Below are 18911 nucleotides of genomic sequence, written 5' to 3' on the forward strand. Positions count from 1 at the left end.
GTGAAGAATATGCTAAAGGGTGAGTTGCTATCTCTGGACAAGTTCCTATGTGGGGAGGGCAGACTGACCGGAGTTGAGGGATGAACTGGTAGTACCTTCTCCCACACTGCCTTGGGTTCAACTTCCCTTTGCATGACCCATACCTTCAGGATGATTGGTGATCCTGGCTTCTGATCCAAGATCCCAGTGGGGCTGAGCAGTTCAAAGGTTGGGTTGGGATAGTAGATGAACTTGGTGTCATTGTAGATAAGCAAGGACTGCACATTGTTAAAGAGAAACCCAAATTCATCTGGCCGCTCCACAGTGTCTAAGCCTGGACGGTAGTCAGTAGTCAGAGAGGGTGCCAGACAGGTGAGGGTGGTTGTGTTAACCACTGTGCACACCTAGGAGACAGAAATCAGCATCCAAACATGATACCTGGAAGGCAGAGGCAGATCTATCACTCCTACCCTGTGCTTGCTTTTGCTAGTCATCTTTGAGGAACATGCTTATCTTCCTTTACTACATGAGATCCTTAAGGAAAAGGCTGGTGATAGGACATTTAACCTCACTCATTCATTCATTTATTTATTGATCAACATTGTTTAAGTACTTGCTTTGTGCCAGGCAGTGGTCTGAGTGGGGTCCATAGAGTGAAGTAGTCTCAGGGAATAGCTACTGAATTACTGAAACAGGAATTAATCCAGTCCCAGTAGAAACATGGCTCAGTATAGGGCATGACACTATAAAATGAATGAATGAGTGGGAAACACCCTGGTGGAAATGACCAGATTCTCTACAGAGTCTGTGGATATATATGAGTGCCTGTGGCCTGGGATGACTCGTGGAAAGAGTGAATACTTTCATTTAAAGAATGAGAATATTACCTAGACCACAGAGGTACAATGGGGAAACAAGTTCCAAGGGGAGAGGACAACACTCCAAAGGCCTGGAGATGAGGGGATAAGGAATGTTTGAGGATGAGGACAAACAGATTGAGTGAGTAGGAATGCATGTGTTGAGTGTGAGTGTGTGTGTGTGTGTGTGTGTGGTATATAGGAAGAAGTGGTATGAGGTGAGAAATTTGCCTTGAATAGCAGGTGTTCAGTCAGTGCTTACTGAAAAGTGATGGTTCAGCAGGACTCTGAGACTGTTTCACAGTGGGCCTCTCACCCTCTCCTCTAGCCATGCAACTCCCCTTCCCCATCCCACTCTGCAGTGGAGTGGAAGCTTGGAATTTCACTGAGCCCATACAGTCCCTTTTCTTTGGGTAGACTCTGTCCTGCCATCAGATTCCTCTTGGGCTGGCTGTTCTCTCCTCTAGTGGCTGGGTCTAGAGCTTCCCAAGCAGCAGCCAGATGAAGAAACCCCTAAAGAACTAGTGCAGGGTAGGAAAAAGGCAGGCTCTGACCCACCCCCAATCTGGTTCTCAACCTACACAGCTCTGCTCCATCTGGGGTGGCCAAGGTGTCCCAAGAACAGACAAGGAACCACACAGACTTCAGACCTCTCCAGTACATACTGTCTGGCAGGTCACATGGATGGGTATTCTTCCAACATACACACTCTTGGGCTTTGTGGTCAGCAATAGGACCATGTGTAAACTTGAAAAACAGCTGACAACAGCAGAGAGATGTTATATGGAGATCATGTCAGAGCTTCAAGTCCAATTTCTAACCCCCTTTCCAGAGGGAACTCAGGAGTTTAAATGAAAGAGTTTACTGTGGCCTTCTGTTGTGTTAGGGATCAATACCTATCCCCTTCCTTTTCGCTGTGCACTTCAACAGCCTTTTCCAATTTCATGCTGCAGCTGGGGATGCTGAGGCACACACAAAAAAAGCAAGGGGCACAGTTAAATAGGTATAGCTGAGCTAGGAAGTCGACTCTCCAGCTCTGCAGGGAAGATCTCTAGCCTCACTGTGCTTCTCTGCTCCTGCAATTGTTTTCCTCCTGCTCTTCCTAGTTTAACTAGATGAGGCTCCTCTGTGAATAAGCAAATCAACATCTTCTGCCTTTTTGGCATCACAGATGGGGTTTGCCTTGGCTCAGTTCTACCTTCTACTGAGATAATTTTAGGCTCAAAGGCAAGGGATGGTCCCAGGTGGGTAAAGGATATGCTGGGGTCCATTTTAAATCAGGTGACATGGGCAAAGATCTTCCTTTTCTCATTTTGCAAAGAAGCACAGGGTATCACAATGGGGCTGGTTTCTAAGGCCACTGCCTTCCCACATGCCTTTCCTCCATACCTGCCACCCTGCCCTCTCTAGGCATGTCACCATGGAGGGCCAAGGTGGAATGTTCCAGAGGATGGAATTATCTCTTAATTCCTTGAAACATTTTGATCATGGTATGTGGACCTGGAGCAGTGAAGGGATTGTCTCCAGGGTATAAATGAAGGCTTTGGGGGAGAGGGACTATGCCTTACTTGGGACTTCCATAGGGTCTCAGGTGCAAGGGTAGATGCCTGTCTCCTCTTCCTGAGGACAAAGGCATTTGGGAGTCATCCTTGTCAGCCACATGCTCACTCCCCAGCATTCTTTTGGTATCCAAGATCCAGCCAATCCTACCTTATTTCATACCCTATTCCATAATCTTTAATCGCCCTACGGCCCTGTACCAGACAGCCAGGGCCAACACCACACTCCCATGCCTTAGAGCCTGCTGAAATATTCAAAATAGCCTATAAGCTCATGGAACCTCTTCCTTCCCATGAACACCAAGGAAAGGCTGGAGCTTTACTTCTTCCTTTGTCTAATGGACCTGTTCCTTCCCATGGGGACCCCTGGCATGGCACAGCCCTTCTCTTGGGAGCTGATCTGCAAATGTGGCAAACCATACTCAGAATGACAATAAAACCTGTATTTTAAAGTTTTCTTGGAGAAAGCCAGTTCATCTACTGTGGGTGAGAGTTCATGGTTCCTAGTCCCACAACTCACCCAGTTCCCAGGTCCTAGAGCTTGACAGAATAACAGTAACTAGGAGGGTAGACAAGGCTTATCTGTAGAGGTAGACAGGACTAGGCCTCTTTCCATGTATCAATACATGTTGCCATTTATTGGGGAGACCAGTGTTCACCCAGCATGAATTGATAGTTTTGACACGAGTACTCTCACAACTCTGGCATGATGAGAATGTCAGGGTCATTACTAAATAATGTAGTCCAGTTATGAAGAGTCCAGATATCTGGGATCTAGCATGGCTCTGTTTCAAATCACTTTTGTGATTAGGGACACAACCTTTATATATCCGTGTTAGGACTTTCTGGGTCTAACATACCATTGTGTCATTTTGTACACTTCTGTGTTTTCCAAGCAATTCTTGGCATACTGAGCATGTATCAGAGATGAGGGAAAATGCCACCCCATCTGCTTCAGGTTACATTTTTTTTTTTTTTTATCAGAGACACAACAGTTATACATCTGGCTTAAGTTCCTCAGCTAAGTAAGGAGGAGGTAGGACTTTCTGGGTCCAACCTACCATTCTGTCATTTTGTATACTTCTGTTTTCCAAGAAATCCTTGGCACGCTAAGCATGTATCAGAGACAAGAGGGAAAATGCCACCCCATCTCTGCATCTCCAACTCAGCTTCAGCAATCCCCTGAAGGTCATAGCAGTAATGATAGTAATTCATATAAGAATGGCTGCCAGTGTCTTCTTGACTATAATTATGAATACAATAATGTTCAGAGAACACTGGCTGAAGAGTAAGATGGTGCTGTTAGAATAGACTGAAAACTTTAGAGTATCAGGCATTTTGTTCTAATCTGAGTAAGAGAATATTTTTAAAATTATAGAATAGTTGAAAAGAATAAAATTACACAACTATGCACATAAGAATAAAGCAACATACCCACAATTATCTCAGCCATGGGTCAGAATCCTCTGCTGGCAGTGGCTTGCATATCAAGTGCCAACCATGTGGCTGGCCATGGGCTGGCATATTCAGATTCTTCAAGGAAAGTCTTGTCACCATTTATATTGAGTATCCCAGGGTCAGATAAGTTAAATGACTCATTCAGTGTCATACAGCTAATAGATGGCAGAGTCCTGCTTCCAGTACAAAATTCCTGAATGTGGAACCAGAACTTTTTCCATCCTCCATTGGACCTTGGAGTGAACATTGTCATAAAGCCCTTTTATGCTGTGATATAAGCTCTGAAGCTGGTACTTTTATACACTCTATCACCTTCTGAAATGATACTGTCATTGTAAAAGTCATTGTGAGGATCAGATGTTTGGGACCTTGCACCAAATTCCCTGTCCAGTAACCAGATACACCTGTGCTTGACCCACTGCTCCTGGCCTTGTAAGATGTGAGAAGGTAGCCATGTTTACAGAAGCTAGGAAAAACCAAAGGTTACTCACATTGACAGATTCTTTGCCATTAAACTTGACTCGAATCCTTGGCTCCTGAATGACATCCAGGTTGAAGCCTGTGATGGTCAGGGGCGTGTGACCACTGGGAACAAGCAGAAGAATTAGGTAACATCTCCTCAAACCTGGCACAATTAACCTCAATCCTGTGATTCCTGACATGAACTGTGTGGAGTCTTAGGACTCTGCTCCATGGCAGATGGGTGCATTGCCCTCGCTCATCTAAAGGTTCAGCCCCAACCACACCTACCTAAGGGTGCAACCTATCAACCTCATCCCACCAAAAGGTGATTCTGCCCTCTTTACCCCATCCAGGTGCACCCCTTCAAGTGCACCTGGCCAACTTTGCCCATCCTCTAGTTTGTCTTTCAATCTTACTCCTATGTAAGTACACCCTACCAACCTGACGCACCTGGTAATGCTCCATTCCGGCTCAATGCGCTGGACCCGAGGGTCATCTATGTACTCAAACTGCAGGCTGCTATCCACCCGAGCTCTGTCGACACTCACAGAAACAGGGACTGGGCCCAGCCCATTAGATGATGGGGGTGACACACACACAATCTCATTCATTGATCTCCTAATGGGCAACACAGGAACATTGGCAAGAAAGAGATATCAGTAGGAGTAAGCTGGATTGAGGGGCATTTCCCTTAGTCTTCATGTGGCCCAAGATGCATTCTGTTTTATTTTCTTATGCTTTATGCTATGGCATACAACTCTCACCAGTGTCCATCAGTGTCTTTTTTTAAAAAACCATAGCTGGATTAGGAAGGGATCACAGTGAAGTGGGCACCAGAGAACATGGGGCAGGGACAGAGCTGACAGGGTTAGTGAACTTTTCTGGATTCTTGTAGAATATGACTGACCCCTGCTTAGGGTCTAGCCAGGTTGTCAACACTGTTTACTTTGTTCTTGTCTTCTGCAGTGATAATCACATACAGGCCTGCTCCTGCCGAGTTCATAGAGCAAGACTCTCAAACGGGCAACAATGGGACACCAGGAGTTCCTTTAGAACGCAGAGTCTGTGTCCTCAGGCCTCATGTGCATGGTTGACGGTAGGTGCTAAGGTTTTTTCTGTGCATGAGATGTTCTGTGCATAAAGATGTGTGCTTAAAATACTGAGAGCACACAATCTCCTTGTTTATCAAGTTCCCACCATGAGACTCTGTCGCTAGTTCCTTTATGGCTTCAGCATCAAGTTCCCTCACCGTTGTCCTATCTAATTACCTTCAGCCATCCCCAGTCCCTCTGTTCTATGGGCCATAGACAGACAAGTAGCATGTATCTCTGACAATGGCTCACATGGTGTTTGAGTCCTGGACGTGTCAAATAACACGGAGGTGATGGGAAGAGCTACAGGACACATACAGTAACATGTAGGCACACATGCAGATATCTAGACACGCAGTGCTCCAGATGTGCTTCAAGTGCATCTCACCCATAGAATTCGCAGGTCTGGTTGCCCAGGTACACAGCCACACTGCTCCCAGCTCCAAGGTAATGGCCTGTGACAGTCACCCTGGTGCCCCCTGACTCTGGTCCCCGAACAGGGCTGAGTGATAGCACAGAAGGGTTCTTGGGAAGAAGCAGAGAAATAAGGTTTAGGTACAAGACTAGACCTAAGGGCAGGAGGGAAAATCTTTGTGCTAGGAGTGGAGGTAGTACATGCAAATATTAGATGAAGGACAGAATGACAGCTAATCTTTGTGCTGGCAGTGAAGGCACTTTCCCTCCACTTTGCAGTTCCGTGTGTTTTGCTTTCTCTGGAGGGTCTGTCCAAGGAAGACAGAAGGCCATGTACTGAAATTAAATAACTCCTTGGGGAGTCTTATGCTCATAACACTGAAGGGAAATCTGAAGGGACACTGACTAATCTATCAATTAGTTTATAAGTTGAGAACAATTTGAAAATATTTCTCTATCTAGAGCATGCCCTGACTTTTTTTTTTGGCACATAGTCAACAGGACTGAATAAAGAAGCATCCTTGCTTAAGTTGGGCCACTGACAGATTACAAGTCCTCTGTAGATGGCCCAATCACATGTCCCTTGTCCTACTATGAGCATTGAGGGCTATGGATACCAACAGCAAACAGACTAACTTCTATGACCCATTCCAGTTAATGGCATAACACGGGCCAGGACTTGCTAGTCTGCTTACTGAATAGTCTAACCCTATAATCTACCAGTTGACCAGAATCCCTTCTGCCTGGCTGACAGTGGTATGAAAAGTTCAGTTTTATGGTTGCTGTTTGGTTAGGCAGGGTCTTTGAATACAGACCAGGTTGGTTTGAGCTGAGTAAGTGCCTCTTGCTTCAGCCTTCCCAGCACTGGGATTGCAAGCATGTGCCACCACACACAGCATGAAAAATGCCTTCCTGAACTGAGTGCATTCTAGTCGGCAGAATCCCCTTACTAGATGAGGCTCTGAGACAGGTCCTCGGGTTATTTGGGACTTTGTCTTTCTGCCTCATCCAGTCAGGAAGGTAGAGTCGGGCTATCCCTAATGCCCCTTATGGCTCTGACATACTGCTCACTCCCCACCTTGCCGTATGTCTTTGCTTTCCACCTTGCCCTGGGGAAGAAATGGGGTAGATTGGCTGCAGATAGGCAGTGGCATTTTCCAGTGTGGGAGAGAAAAGTATAAAGTAAAACATAATAATGCCAAGTTGAGAAGACAGGTCTGGAAACTAGAACAAGCAGCAAAATGCTTTAGAGTGATGAGAATTCTGTAGCCTAATGATTTTTCAAACTCTTAGCAAGGCTGGTTTGACCCTATCTGTTGGTGTTAACACTTTATAATGAAGTACTCGATGTGGCAATGTAAGTAAGTGTTAGAAAAGGGACTTTAGGACCCCAGAAGCAAGGTATTGATTCATGAAGAATTGAGCTCAGGCAGACTCCAGGGCCTCAGAAGCAAGCTACTGATTCAGCATGAATTTAGCACAAGCCTTGCCTTCATAGAAAAGCCTTGTTTTGTGATTGCCAGTTGCCTGAACATGAAGGGATGTCTTCAGGTTTGGCTGTCCACATGTGTGTGACCACATGGACAACAGAACTACCTGCTCATATGCCCCTCTCCTGGTCTTATGCACAGAAACATGTCCCTGTCAGAAGTGACTCTTCTAATCTCCATTTAACATACCCTCTGCAGAAAGTAAAGTATGTGGATAAATACAGACTTTTAACTAGGCTTAATTAGGTCCCTTTGTGGTATACCCTCTTTAGGATGGAATTTAGACCATGATGTCACAATACAAGGACAAAGGGTAGGCCTCTTTAATCTAGAATCAATTTTCTAAAGATTCAAGACTTTGCCTTATTGAGAATTCTGGCCTGGGATGGCTTTGTTAATCAGGGTAACTTCCCTGACTCCCAAGTTACTGGGATCATCCCACCTCCAGAATTATAGGCTTCTAAGCAATGAGACCACAAGTTCTGTTTCTTGTTTTCCATGTGGTTGACTGCTAGTGGGTGGGGAGACCTTCCTAAGAGAAACCTCATACAGATGTGTGCCCTTGCTGGCTCCCAGTACTTACCACAAAGGTATACTGCTGATGGGACTTGGTCATGAACTCTGGCTTGCACTCCCCAATGCACAGGCGCACAGGCCCCGAGCTGGTGCTCACGAGGGCGTGGCCCATCTCACAGACAATCCTGAGAAGACAGCAGTTTCCTGTGAGAGGCTTGAAAAGGCTGCCATCCCTGCCCACTTGCTCCGCAGACTGACTCATCACAACCTTGCATGAGTGCAGGACTTCAACTCAGCTTGGGCATTCATGTGACCTAGGTATAGAGCACTGACTTCCCAAGGCTTTGGCTTCTGTACAGTGGGAGGAAGTATGAGATTGTACACAAAGCTCTGTGTGATTTTGACATACCACACTGCCCAGTACCACCACCATTCCTGTGATAGCTTAGCATAGTGCCTCACTGTGGAGTGAGTGGATTGTCCAACGGAGATGGAAGGGCAGTGCTCAGCTGGTGTTCTCTGCTATGTGGCAAGCCAATCAGAGAGCACAAGTGATCCTATGTGTCAAGCTAATCCAGTTGTGGTCTGTTTCCCGCAGTAAAGGTTTTAGAAAAGCTTTAGATAACCTGAAGAGATAGTGAGAGCTCAAAGTAGCACCTATAAGCACAATGAAGGCATGCAAGCCTGTGGTGGAGGTGAAAGGATGGTGGTGGCTGAGTTCATTAGGCGCCAGGTGACTTGGACTCCCACTTAATCAAGGCTAAGCACACTAAGCTGGCTGGCAAGGGGGTGATGCTGCCTGGCTGAAAGCTGCATCTCATTCTGACAGGTGTGTGGGAGGGAGATGTGCTGTGTTCTTTCTGAACAGTCCAGATTAATACCCTCTGGTGACTTCCATGGCTCTCAAGCCACAGAAGCACTTATGGACACTGGTTGCCTTAGTACAGAGCCTTATGAAAAGGGTGGATTTTGGTGGGGGGCAGTGTGGGACTGAAAAAGCTACATTTTTTGGGGGACTTGCCTGGATTTGCTAGGCATAGGGTGGGTGGGAGAGGGTCCCACCAGTCTCAGCAAACAGGTTACAAAGGAAGTGCTTCCCTTGTACTCTGACACCATCTCTAAGTAAAGAGCAATGTCTCTGGAAGGCTTGCTTAGTGGGAAGTCTGAAAAGCAGACCACCTCTTCCTTAGTCCCCCCATATTATGCTGACATTGTTGGGAAGATCCATGTTTTTTTTTTTTGTTCATTTTCATTTATTAATTTGAGAGTGACAGAGAGAGAGAGAGAGAAAGAGGCAGAGAAAGAGAGAGAATGGGCGTGCCAGGGCTTCCAGCCACTGCAAACAAATTCCAGATGTGTGCGCCCCCTTGTGCATCTGGCTAACGTGAGTCCTGGGGAATCCAGCCTCAAACTGGGGTTCTTAGGCTTCACAGGCAAGTGCTTAACCGCTAAGCCATCTCTCCAGCCCGGGAAGATCCATGTTTAACCAAGAGGTGCTTATCTGAGCAGCTTCTTTAGAAAGGAGGGTAACTAAATGCAGATTTCATTTTGACTTAATAAAGCTTATATTAAACAAAGATGCCTCTCATATGTGGCATGCCATTGGTCTCCATTTCTTTCATAACAGTTAATCCCAAATAAGTACTTTCATTGCTGGTGAATATTTACTTAACATGCAATAACTGTCTTATTAAGCTTAGCATATTAGTTGCAACAAGAAAGCACTTCACAGAATATTATCCCTTTCCTTTCTCAATAAGTAAGTATACTAATTACGGACCCAAGTAAGCATGATAGTAATAATCAATTAGCATTTGACATGTAACTGACTCCTTAAGCCTCATTACTAGAGCATTTGAGAAGCTTAATCTAAGGTGCAATGCTTGGGTATTTTCATACTGGTACCTGCTTTAAGTAACAACTCTCCCATCCTTTTCCCCATGCACTGGCCCCTGTCTGGAGTATCTGATCTCCCTGTACCCTCACGCATCTCAGGAGACTCAACTGTTTCTTGTGAGCAGTGTGAATGGGGGATGGGAAGCAGAGACACCTTTCCCTGTCTTCTCATCAGGGCATGTGCATGCCCTGTGATCCTTATTCATTGTCTGTGGACACTCTACAGGAGCAATCCTTCACATGAAAGAAAAAAATCAACATGGGCTTCGAATTGTGAAAAAGAAAACAGAAGAACATGTGAAGGTTATGGGCAAAACTGAAGTATTCCTAGACTCATTTCAGAAAGGAGAAGGTCCTGTGTAGTCCTTTTCAACTGTCCATAAAAGGGTTGAATTTTATGTGTACATCTGGGAGAAGAGTGATGGGTGGGGCTAAGCACCTTCAGCTGGTTCTAAATGCCCTACCTGAACAAGCCTGAGGCATGGTAACCTCTACACTGTAGCCAAGCTGTGGGATAGGCCAGGGTCAGCAGTGGACCATGGACAAGGGCCTCTATGGTTTAAGTGGACCTGAGTTCCATCATTTCATTCACAAGCAGCATTGTGGATGATATTGATCTATAATGCTCTCTCCTTCCTTCACTCTTGGGCTCCAGTACCACAGAGAAGTATACAGAAGCCTAGAGTGCTTACAGCAGGCACCTATCTCAGATCAGGAACAGTTATAGAAGAAGCAAGGGCATTGCAGGAGAGGGAAGGAGTATGTGGAGGAATGAGGGACAACCACTCCACTATAGAACGTACACCTCAGTAACAAGGTGCTGATGGTGAAGGCAGCCTACCAGATGGGACCTCATGTCCTCTCACCCTCTGCTCCAGGGAGGATCTTAGTATCTCCAGCTTGTAGACAACTAAAGCTCAGATATGAGCTATGTGGTTTATCTAGGGCCACATTTTGGCAAGTGGCAAAGCCCTGACTGAAATAGGGTTAGCTTCACTCCTAAGCTCAAGTCTTAGAGCACCTTCTTCTGCGGTCAATGGAGGAGCATCATCATTATTAATACATTTTTTAAACAATAATCATTATTTTAAATTTTAATTTAAGAATAATATATTTTGATTATATTCACCCATGCAAGGCCTTCTCTTATTTCCCCTTCCCCTCCTGCTGAAACCCTTCTTCTTCCCAACCAGTCCCATTCTACTTTGATGTGTATGTGTGTGTGTGTGTGTGTGTGTGTGTTCCCACTGAGTTTAATTAAGGTAGTATTGTTTGCTTGCATGAGAATGGATTGGGCATTATTTATAGAAGCATGGGCAATTCACCAGTGACAGCACTGAGGGATAGGTGGAGCTTTATGAGTCACCCCCATCATTCATGACACAATGTTAACAGGCCCAATCTTATGCTGATACTATTATTATTGTTGTTATTGTTATTGTTGAGAGTCTCAGTATATTGCCTTGGTTGGTCTCAAATCCCTTGGTTCAAGTGACCCGCCTGGTCTCAGTCTGAGACAGGACATAGGCATGTGCTATTATACTTGGCTTGAAGGCTCTAGAAGTTTCAGTGAAGGGACAGCAAGGCATGTAGCAGTGACAGAGGTGGGGGCTCTGGCACAGATGGTGGTGATGACCCTATTGGCATCCTAGGGTTCTCACAGGCTAACCGCTTGCTTTTTCACCTTTTTGGCTTAGATGACCACAGGGTGTGAAATGCACATTACCTCCTTCCTTAGGCTTCATTTGGATGCTGCTGTTTGTTTTCTCAGAGGCTCCCTAACTTCCTTATCTCTTCTGCATCCTTGGTGGTTCTGGATCCCGTGTATTACTAAGAGGCAGTAACTAGGGATGCTTATATATGTTCCTTATAAAGTGGGGAACTGGACCAAACAACTGTCCAGTTTCTATATTTGAAGATTATACTCTTGATTGCAGAGGGTTTTTAAAGATACACTAATGTCACCAATAGCTTTACAATGGGGGACCTGCAGATTCTGTGGGACATATTGCTTCAGCCTCCTGAGGACCACTGAAGTGAATGTAGAGATCCCTGTTCCCACTTTCCAGATGAGACATTAAGGGATAAGGAACTCAGTGACTTGTTCAAACCCACCCAACTCATTAGTAGCTGAGCTAAGGCTTGGCTTTTAGGCTCCTGGCACCTGCCCACTACTCTGGAGCCTATGTCATGGCAACTCCCCCCCCCCCCCACATAGCTGATGCCTCACTCTCTGAGGGAGGGAGGAAGAACATGCATCCAGTATCCATCTGAGTTTACAGATAGAGCAGTGAGACAGAGGGACTAAGGACTTAGGCTGAGTCAGCCTCATGCACAGACTTTGTCCTTGGAAAGGCTGAGTCACAGTTTTGACCTGCATCCCACTGCCCAGAAAATGTCCTGTGACTGAATCATCCTGCCTTCCACAGACCAGTGAGGTGCTGACTGCAGGACTTAGTGGGGCACTTTCACCAATATTAACCTAATTGTGGAGTGATAGGTGGAAGGTACAAGCACATGGTGAATCATTACCGCGCCTGCTAATTCTGCCTGTGCCCAGGACCCTGCACTGAGCCTGGTTAGCCAAATTCATCTCTTAAAGACACATGTAGTGATTGTGCCTGTTGCTTGCTTCCTGGGATGGAGGCTTAATGATGTTAACAAACTCTGAAACCTTGGAAGAGGTAATGAGCCTGGCACTGCTGGAAACAATGCTACCTTCAACGAGGCTGGGGTGTGCTGGCTACCTCCTGCCTGCCCAGAGCCTGAGGTGAGGGTGTGAGCAGTTTTCTGGGGTTACTGTCAGTTTTGGCATGACACGTGGTGACCCTAGGGTTACTTCACACCCTAACTTATGATTTGTCTAGGTGCTTTCTTCCTTATGGCCCTGGACAAGAGTGGTACATTTAACTTCACAAACAGAACTGAAGTTTATTACATTGTACAGCTCATTAAATTGGCTGCTGTGGTCCCTGGGCTGGTCAAGCAGAGGAGCCAAAGGTGAATACTGTTTAATTCCAATTTCAGAAGATTCTGAGGTCGAGCTGCCTGAGGGTTTTTACTTCTCAGCTCAAAGTCTGAGCACTCCCAATCCCCCAACAAGGTGGGCCAAGTTAAGTCCTCAAGGCCCAGGTAGGTTGATTTGGGGTCTGTTTAACTGAGTGTCTCACATAGTCTGGTAGGCTTTGAAGATCATGTGGCCATGAGGACTTCTGCAAGTAATTCTGACTCCTGCAATATTCACCTCTTCTTCTGGTTGTGCAGAAGTACTTAGATCACTTCCCTTCTTCCCTCATGTCCTTCTTATAGGCCTAGCCAGCCTCCCCTCCAAGATTTGTCCCTTGCTGGAATAAAGTTGTCAAAGAATGACCAGACCTGAAGGATTGGGGGGGGGGGTGTCAGATCAGCTTCTCTTCTGGTCTGTGTCCAGTGGTCTCCATTTCCTACAGTCCTGGGAGTCTGAGGATTCACCTCTCCTGTCTCTGATCACAAAGAATCATGGCCCCTTGAGGTTCAAAGCCACAGGGGATAAGTCACGGATATTCAGGCTGCTTTTTTCCCAGCAATCTTGCCCGGTGACTGTTATGACAGGGGAACAGGTGTGTACTAGGGTCAGGAGACTTCATTTTAATTATGACATGGCATTTATACCTCAAGCCAACTGGAGAGTTACTTCATTTCTCCAAGTCTTGCTCACTCCAGCTTTTATGATAATTTACTTGTTTGGAGCTGGAGCAATTTAGAAGAAAATAGTGGAAGGAAAAGCGTTTTATTAACTCAGATTGCTGATAGAAAATAAGGTGAGGTCATTTTTATGATCTGCTACTTCGTGCTTCTCAGGTAGACAGACCTAGGGCTGTGGGGCGGAGGATGAAAGGGGGGGCTGGTGAGAGGGAAGTTCTTCCCCAAAGTCAAGCTCATGTCAGTCTGAACACTATGCAGAGTCTCAACCTCCGTGGAAGCAAGATGGCTTGAGCTAGCATCACATGTCAAACCATGTAGAATAATCTAGTGGCTTCCCCTCCCTTATACCTCCTTCTACTCTTCTGCTTCCAGCTTCTGGCCCACCTCCTACCCACCAGGAACACCCCACATTTAAACATATGTCACTCCTGAGTTCCATCCGCCCATCCACCACTACATGCCCATTTTCTAATTTCCAGCTGACACTTCCCTTACAGAAATAAATGAATTTGCTCCAGTGGAGGCCCTGTTTGGATTAAGCTGCTGTCAGAGCCTCCTGCACTAAACAACTTGTTGCCTGCAGCCCACTGTGTGGGACGCATTCCAATGCAGACTGAAAGGAGGGGTGGGAAGGCCTCAGAGGGCCTGAGCGTGTCAGGAGGGTGGCTCAATTTCACCAGCAGGCAAGCAAAGGCTGAATGAGAGGCAATGCTGGCACCTGGAACCTTGATGCCAGAGCAGTGTGGGAACAGGACAGCAAATAGAAAAAGTCCCTCTGGGGACAAGTGAACCCCACAAAGGCCAATGGTAGGTTCCATGAAAGGAGGGGATTATAGGAGCAAACCCTAGAAAAGGCCCAGATAAGGGTACCAGGAGACTCTTTACCCTAAGGCTCCCATAAGCAAAGGGCAACTCACTGCTCAGCGATGATGTATTCCCCCGGGAGTGGCGTGCAGGGCACCCCAGCCACCTGCACGTGGTGAGCGATCTCGGAGAAGTCCAGGCCCAGGTTCACACCATGGATGGTCACACGAGTCCCACCTTCAGGTGGTCCTGACACTGTCAAAATCTGCAAGATGGAAATTGGATTAGCTACTGGGACATCCACAGAAATAGAGGATCTCACTTTATTTTTTATCAGGAAATTTTAGTTAACAGAACACTTTCTCATCTACTATCTCCTCAACTGTTCTATTCCTGCACAGGTAAATTATCATAAGAACTGAAGACAGCAAAAGGTTGAGAGAAGTGTGCTTAGGGACACTGAGAAGACACCGGAATCTGGGTGAACTGCTTACACCTTCCACATTTTTTAGCTTATTTATAATCCAGACACCTTTGGTTTTATACTATTTCCTTAGTTAAATCATTCATCTATCCATATATCTGCCCACTCACCTACCTGTTATCCATCTATCTACTCATTTATTCTAAAAAGCATCAGAAAGAATTCTGGACTCTCAGAAGAAAACTCATCTGTGGCACATTTACTAGCTTCCTGACTGTGATCAAGTCACATAATCTCCTTAAACTTCAGTTCTTTCTCTGTGAAGAGAATATTATCTGCCACACTTTCAGGGAGCTTGGGAACCCCAAACAAGCAGTTCTTGGAGCACTGTGCCCACTAGACTGCATTATTATGCTAACTGGGATAGGGTCATTATTGCCACTCCCATGTGCTGGACAATGTGGGGTGCCATGACGAATACACTGCAAATTTTCCCTCAAGGAATTTATAGTCAGGGAGGAGGTGATGATAAATAACACAGATTTAGGGTCTGTGGTGATCAGCTAGATATTGGAAAGCAATGGGAGCTCTGAGCAGAAGAGGATTAGATGTAGCTATAGTGAGTATCAAAGACCCAGAGCATGCTGGCCATTTTTCTTCAAAAACTTTTCCAACACACATTAGGACCAGAAAAAATAGCTTTAATATTTTCTAAATCTTTGCTGGCTTCTTGTTTAGCAAGGATCACATTTGTCTTATTTTATATTTTAAAGTTTAGAGAGACTTTATTAGATAAAGAGAAGGAAGGAGGAGAGAGCATAATGAACTCCTACCCATAAGAAGGCAAGAGCAAAGTAAAACCCAACAATCACTTATTTATTCATTCCTTAACTCAGCTACCAAATACTGTTATGTCATTTTGTTTTGATGCAATAGGAAAGGAGCAATAGAATCAGGTCCTTGCTAGGTATAAACTTCTCTTGGAAAATTTCAATTCTTTGGAATCCAGTGGATCTCAATCAAAAAGTTTGTGCTTTGAGATCTGAAGTTATCTGGAGTGGGAAGAAATTAGCTAACCATAGCCCTGAGTGGACTCAATCCCAGGGAGCAGAGGAACTCACAATTACAGACCTAGTGGGAGGGGGTGTCTCAGGGCATCTTATTCTAAGATCTTCATTTTATAGTGAGAAGAATGAAATCTACAGAAGCTATGGATGTGCCAAAGGCCTTAAGCAACCTGTACGCCTAGTAAAAAATGCTAGCTCTTTTCATTGTTCCAGAAGAAAGGCAAGACTTGATCAAGAAAGAAAATCTGGTAAGATCCCTGGATGGTGCCTCTGGGAAGACCAGGTCCTCTTGTGTTCTTGGGCACTGCATAGGCTCTTCCTTACCACTTCACATGCTGGTAAAAGGTCTCTGGAGGAAGCAGTCAGTGTTGGTATGACCAAGTAGAAATGGTGTCAAGACCTTTCTTTTTGCTTCCCTCTTCCCCTGAAGGGGTACTCCTCCTTTGATGATGGGGAAACACTCAGTTCTGATATTCTCTCAGTCATAGACTATCATGCACTAGAGATCAAGGAAGAGATGGAAGGAAGGGGTAGAAATAATCCTCCTTCCCTCACTTCTGGCAATGTGCTGTTTGCCCTCTGGCTGCTGAGCGAGAACTTGACTAAAGCCTCCTGACCTCCCTTCCATTCCTGCTGGTCTTTGATGATCCTGCTTCCTGCCCTCTTACCAAGACCATGGCATGCCTATATGGGAGCTTATTTCACCCATGACACCTTGTCTATGTGTCTGTTTCCCTTTTCTGGGAAAAAATATCCTACCTTATGAATAAAACTAAACAAGACACATGGAAAGGATCAAGGGAGATGCCCTCAAGCGGAATCAGATGCTTGTCTGTGTGCTGGGGAGGAGACTAGGAGCAGGATGGAAACACAGAAGGGAAGTAGTGGGACTGGGGAACAGAAATCCCCTATGGCTCTTCTGTCTCTGGCAACTCTGAAAATATCTAACAATACTGCATTTTAGCTATTCTGTTCTGTCTTGGTACAGCTCTTGCCCTGAGAGATGGACCGTCATTATGTGAGGTGGGGAAAGGTCTGCTCACTTCTGTAGCAAAGCATCAGTATGACAGAACTTACTTTCAGCCCTGGTTCCATTGGATCCACTTGGACCAGTGCTCCATCCCCTCCCTAGCCACCTGCATGTCAGAAACCCACCTACCTAAAGGGACTGACAGTCCATGCTAATTTGTTTTTCTTTCTCCCCAACTTTTATTTTTTAAAATAAATTCTTTTGCTCACTATAATTATAACCTTTCAGGAAAACCATGAAATGAAATATTTATGGGGAGACTAAAAATATTTCTGTCTTGCAGGCAGTACATGGGGATTGTGCTATCGATACTCAGTGGCTTTGGGAGGTTTCACTGCATGGCTCCCTTTCTGGTAAGTCATGAGTACTTCTTTCCACATGGAAGATGAACACATGGCATCAGATTCTAGGGTCAATTTGGTACAGGTTGCTCAGGAATATGAGCCAGCTTATATATTTACAAAAGGCCCCTTTTCCTTTGGGCATATTATTAGCAAATATGATCTTGGTATAAAGATACATGTCAAAGAGATGGTTAGTTTGGGAAATTGCTGGCATGCACACTATGGCCCTTGTGAGTCATCAAATCAGATCCCCAGTTTTGGAAAGTGCCCTGGGAAGCTGAGTCTTAAGGAGAATTTTCTTTTAGGAGCTATGTCCTATGTTGTCACCACCTAAAATTGGTGGCCAGAAAGCTCACAGTGAGAGGAGCAACTAAGCAATACCTAGCCATGGTACATAGAAGGGACACCATTTTCAGCTTCCTTCCTCAAAACAAAGCTTATATGTTCAAGCCTAGATTTCAAAACATAGATGAAATGGTAATTATCTGATATGAGGATTCCCAAGACTTCCATACAGGTGGTTTCCAATGTATATGGTTGGCTCTAACCTCTCTTGAGCCATATATCTCATGGCTACTGGGCATCTCCCTTTCTACCTCTATGATGCTCAAGTGTCCCACATTTTACCATGTCTAAATAAGCTCTTAATTTTTCTTCCACCTTAACCCAATTGTCTTCTCAGATTCAAGGTTAATGGAATCACTGTATACACAGCCAGGAGTCTTGAAAGTGTTTTCAACTGTTCCTGTTCCCTTTTCTACCACTGTATAATTAAAATAGTCTCAGGTCCTATCAGTTTTCAGTACCATGTGTCTTTGGAATAAGCATATTCCATAGTGGGTGCTAGGCAAACTTCACCATTTCATCTACTCTAGCCATAAGTTTCCATGTTTGTCTGTGAAAACAACTTCTAGGGTACTAGTCACTTGCTCCCAAACCCCTCAATGACTGTGACCATTGTTGAGGCAAAATCCCTCCCAATTCTGAACTTCTTCATTTCTTCAGTCACATCTTCCATCTATAATGTGATATTCATGTTCTGCCAAATTCCAGAGGTCCTTTATATAAGATGTACTTTAAAAATCTTTGTCTTAGCCAGGCATGGTAGTGCATGGCTTTAATCCTAGCATTCTGGAGGTAGAGGCAGGAGGATTGCTGTGAGTTCAAGGCCACCTTCAGACTACAGAGTGAATTCCAGGTCAGCCTGTGTTAGGGTGAGACCCTACCTTGAAAAAACAAAAAACAAAACAAAACAAAATCTCTGTCTTGACAGGTATGGTGGCATATATCTTTAATCAAAGCATGGGGAAGCAGAGGTGGGAAGACTGCTGTGTGCTCAAGGCCAGCCTGAAATTACATAGTGAATTTCAGGTCAGCCAGGGATAAAGTGAGATCCTACCTCAAAAACAAAAACAAAAACAAAAACAAAAACAAAAACAAGATCTGTGTCTTTCAGTGTATTTGCTTTTCTCCAGCTGAAAAATCAGAGTCAGGTTGGTGGTGTGTTCACAGCCAAGCAACAGAGGAAGGCATCCTATAGAATTCATCCCCCCTTCTAGGTGGCTGAGAGGAGTACAGGGATATAATGTCTGTGTGATACGGTGACCTGGGTAGCAAGAGCCTGGCATCTACTTCCTCATTTCTCCCCAGGACCAAGTATTCAGGATACGGTACAAAGGGAAGGCTTGGTGGGAAGGACTTCTTCCTCAGAGAGGGAGAGAACAGGACCCTCCTCACACTATTTCAGATGAGGTAGCTGCCAGGTCCAGGCTCCCTGACCACCAAGACTCTATTCCCAGACTTTTCTGTAAGCAGCAAGAGATTTATGGGTGTTTA

At 45.2% G+C, this 18911-nt stretch overlaps 1 protein-coding gene across 1 annotated transcript in view; it reads right to left on the minus strand.

The window, feature by feature from the left end:
- Plxna2 (plexin A2) overlaps positions 1-18911 on the minus strand; it is a 203053-nt gene that overhangs the window by 23712 nt on the left and 160430 nt on the right. Inside the window, exons 13-18 of the mRNA XM_045142360.1 lie at positions 14324-14475; positions 7894-8011; positions 5795-5931; positions 4766-4933; positions 4345-4438; positions 144-383 (exon numbers count right to left, since the gene is read on the minus strand). Coding sequence (XP_044998295.1) covers positions 144-383; positions 4345-4438; positions 4766-4933; positions 5795-5931; positions 7894-8011; positions 14324-14475 — 909 coding nt within the window. The remainder of the gene's footprint in view (positions 1-143; positions 384-4344; positions 4439-4765; positions 4934-5794; positions 5932-7893; positions 8012-14323; positions 14476-18911) is intronic.

Source organism: Jaculus jaculus, chromosome 1 (assembly GCF_020740685.1).
Source record: "Jaculus jaculus isolate mJacJac1 chromosome 1, mJacJac1.mat.Y.cur, whole genome shotgun sequence".
NCBI classification, from domain to species: Eukaryota; Metazoa; Chordata; class Mammalia; order Rodentia; family Dipodidae; genus Jaculus; species Jaculus jaculus.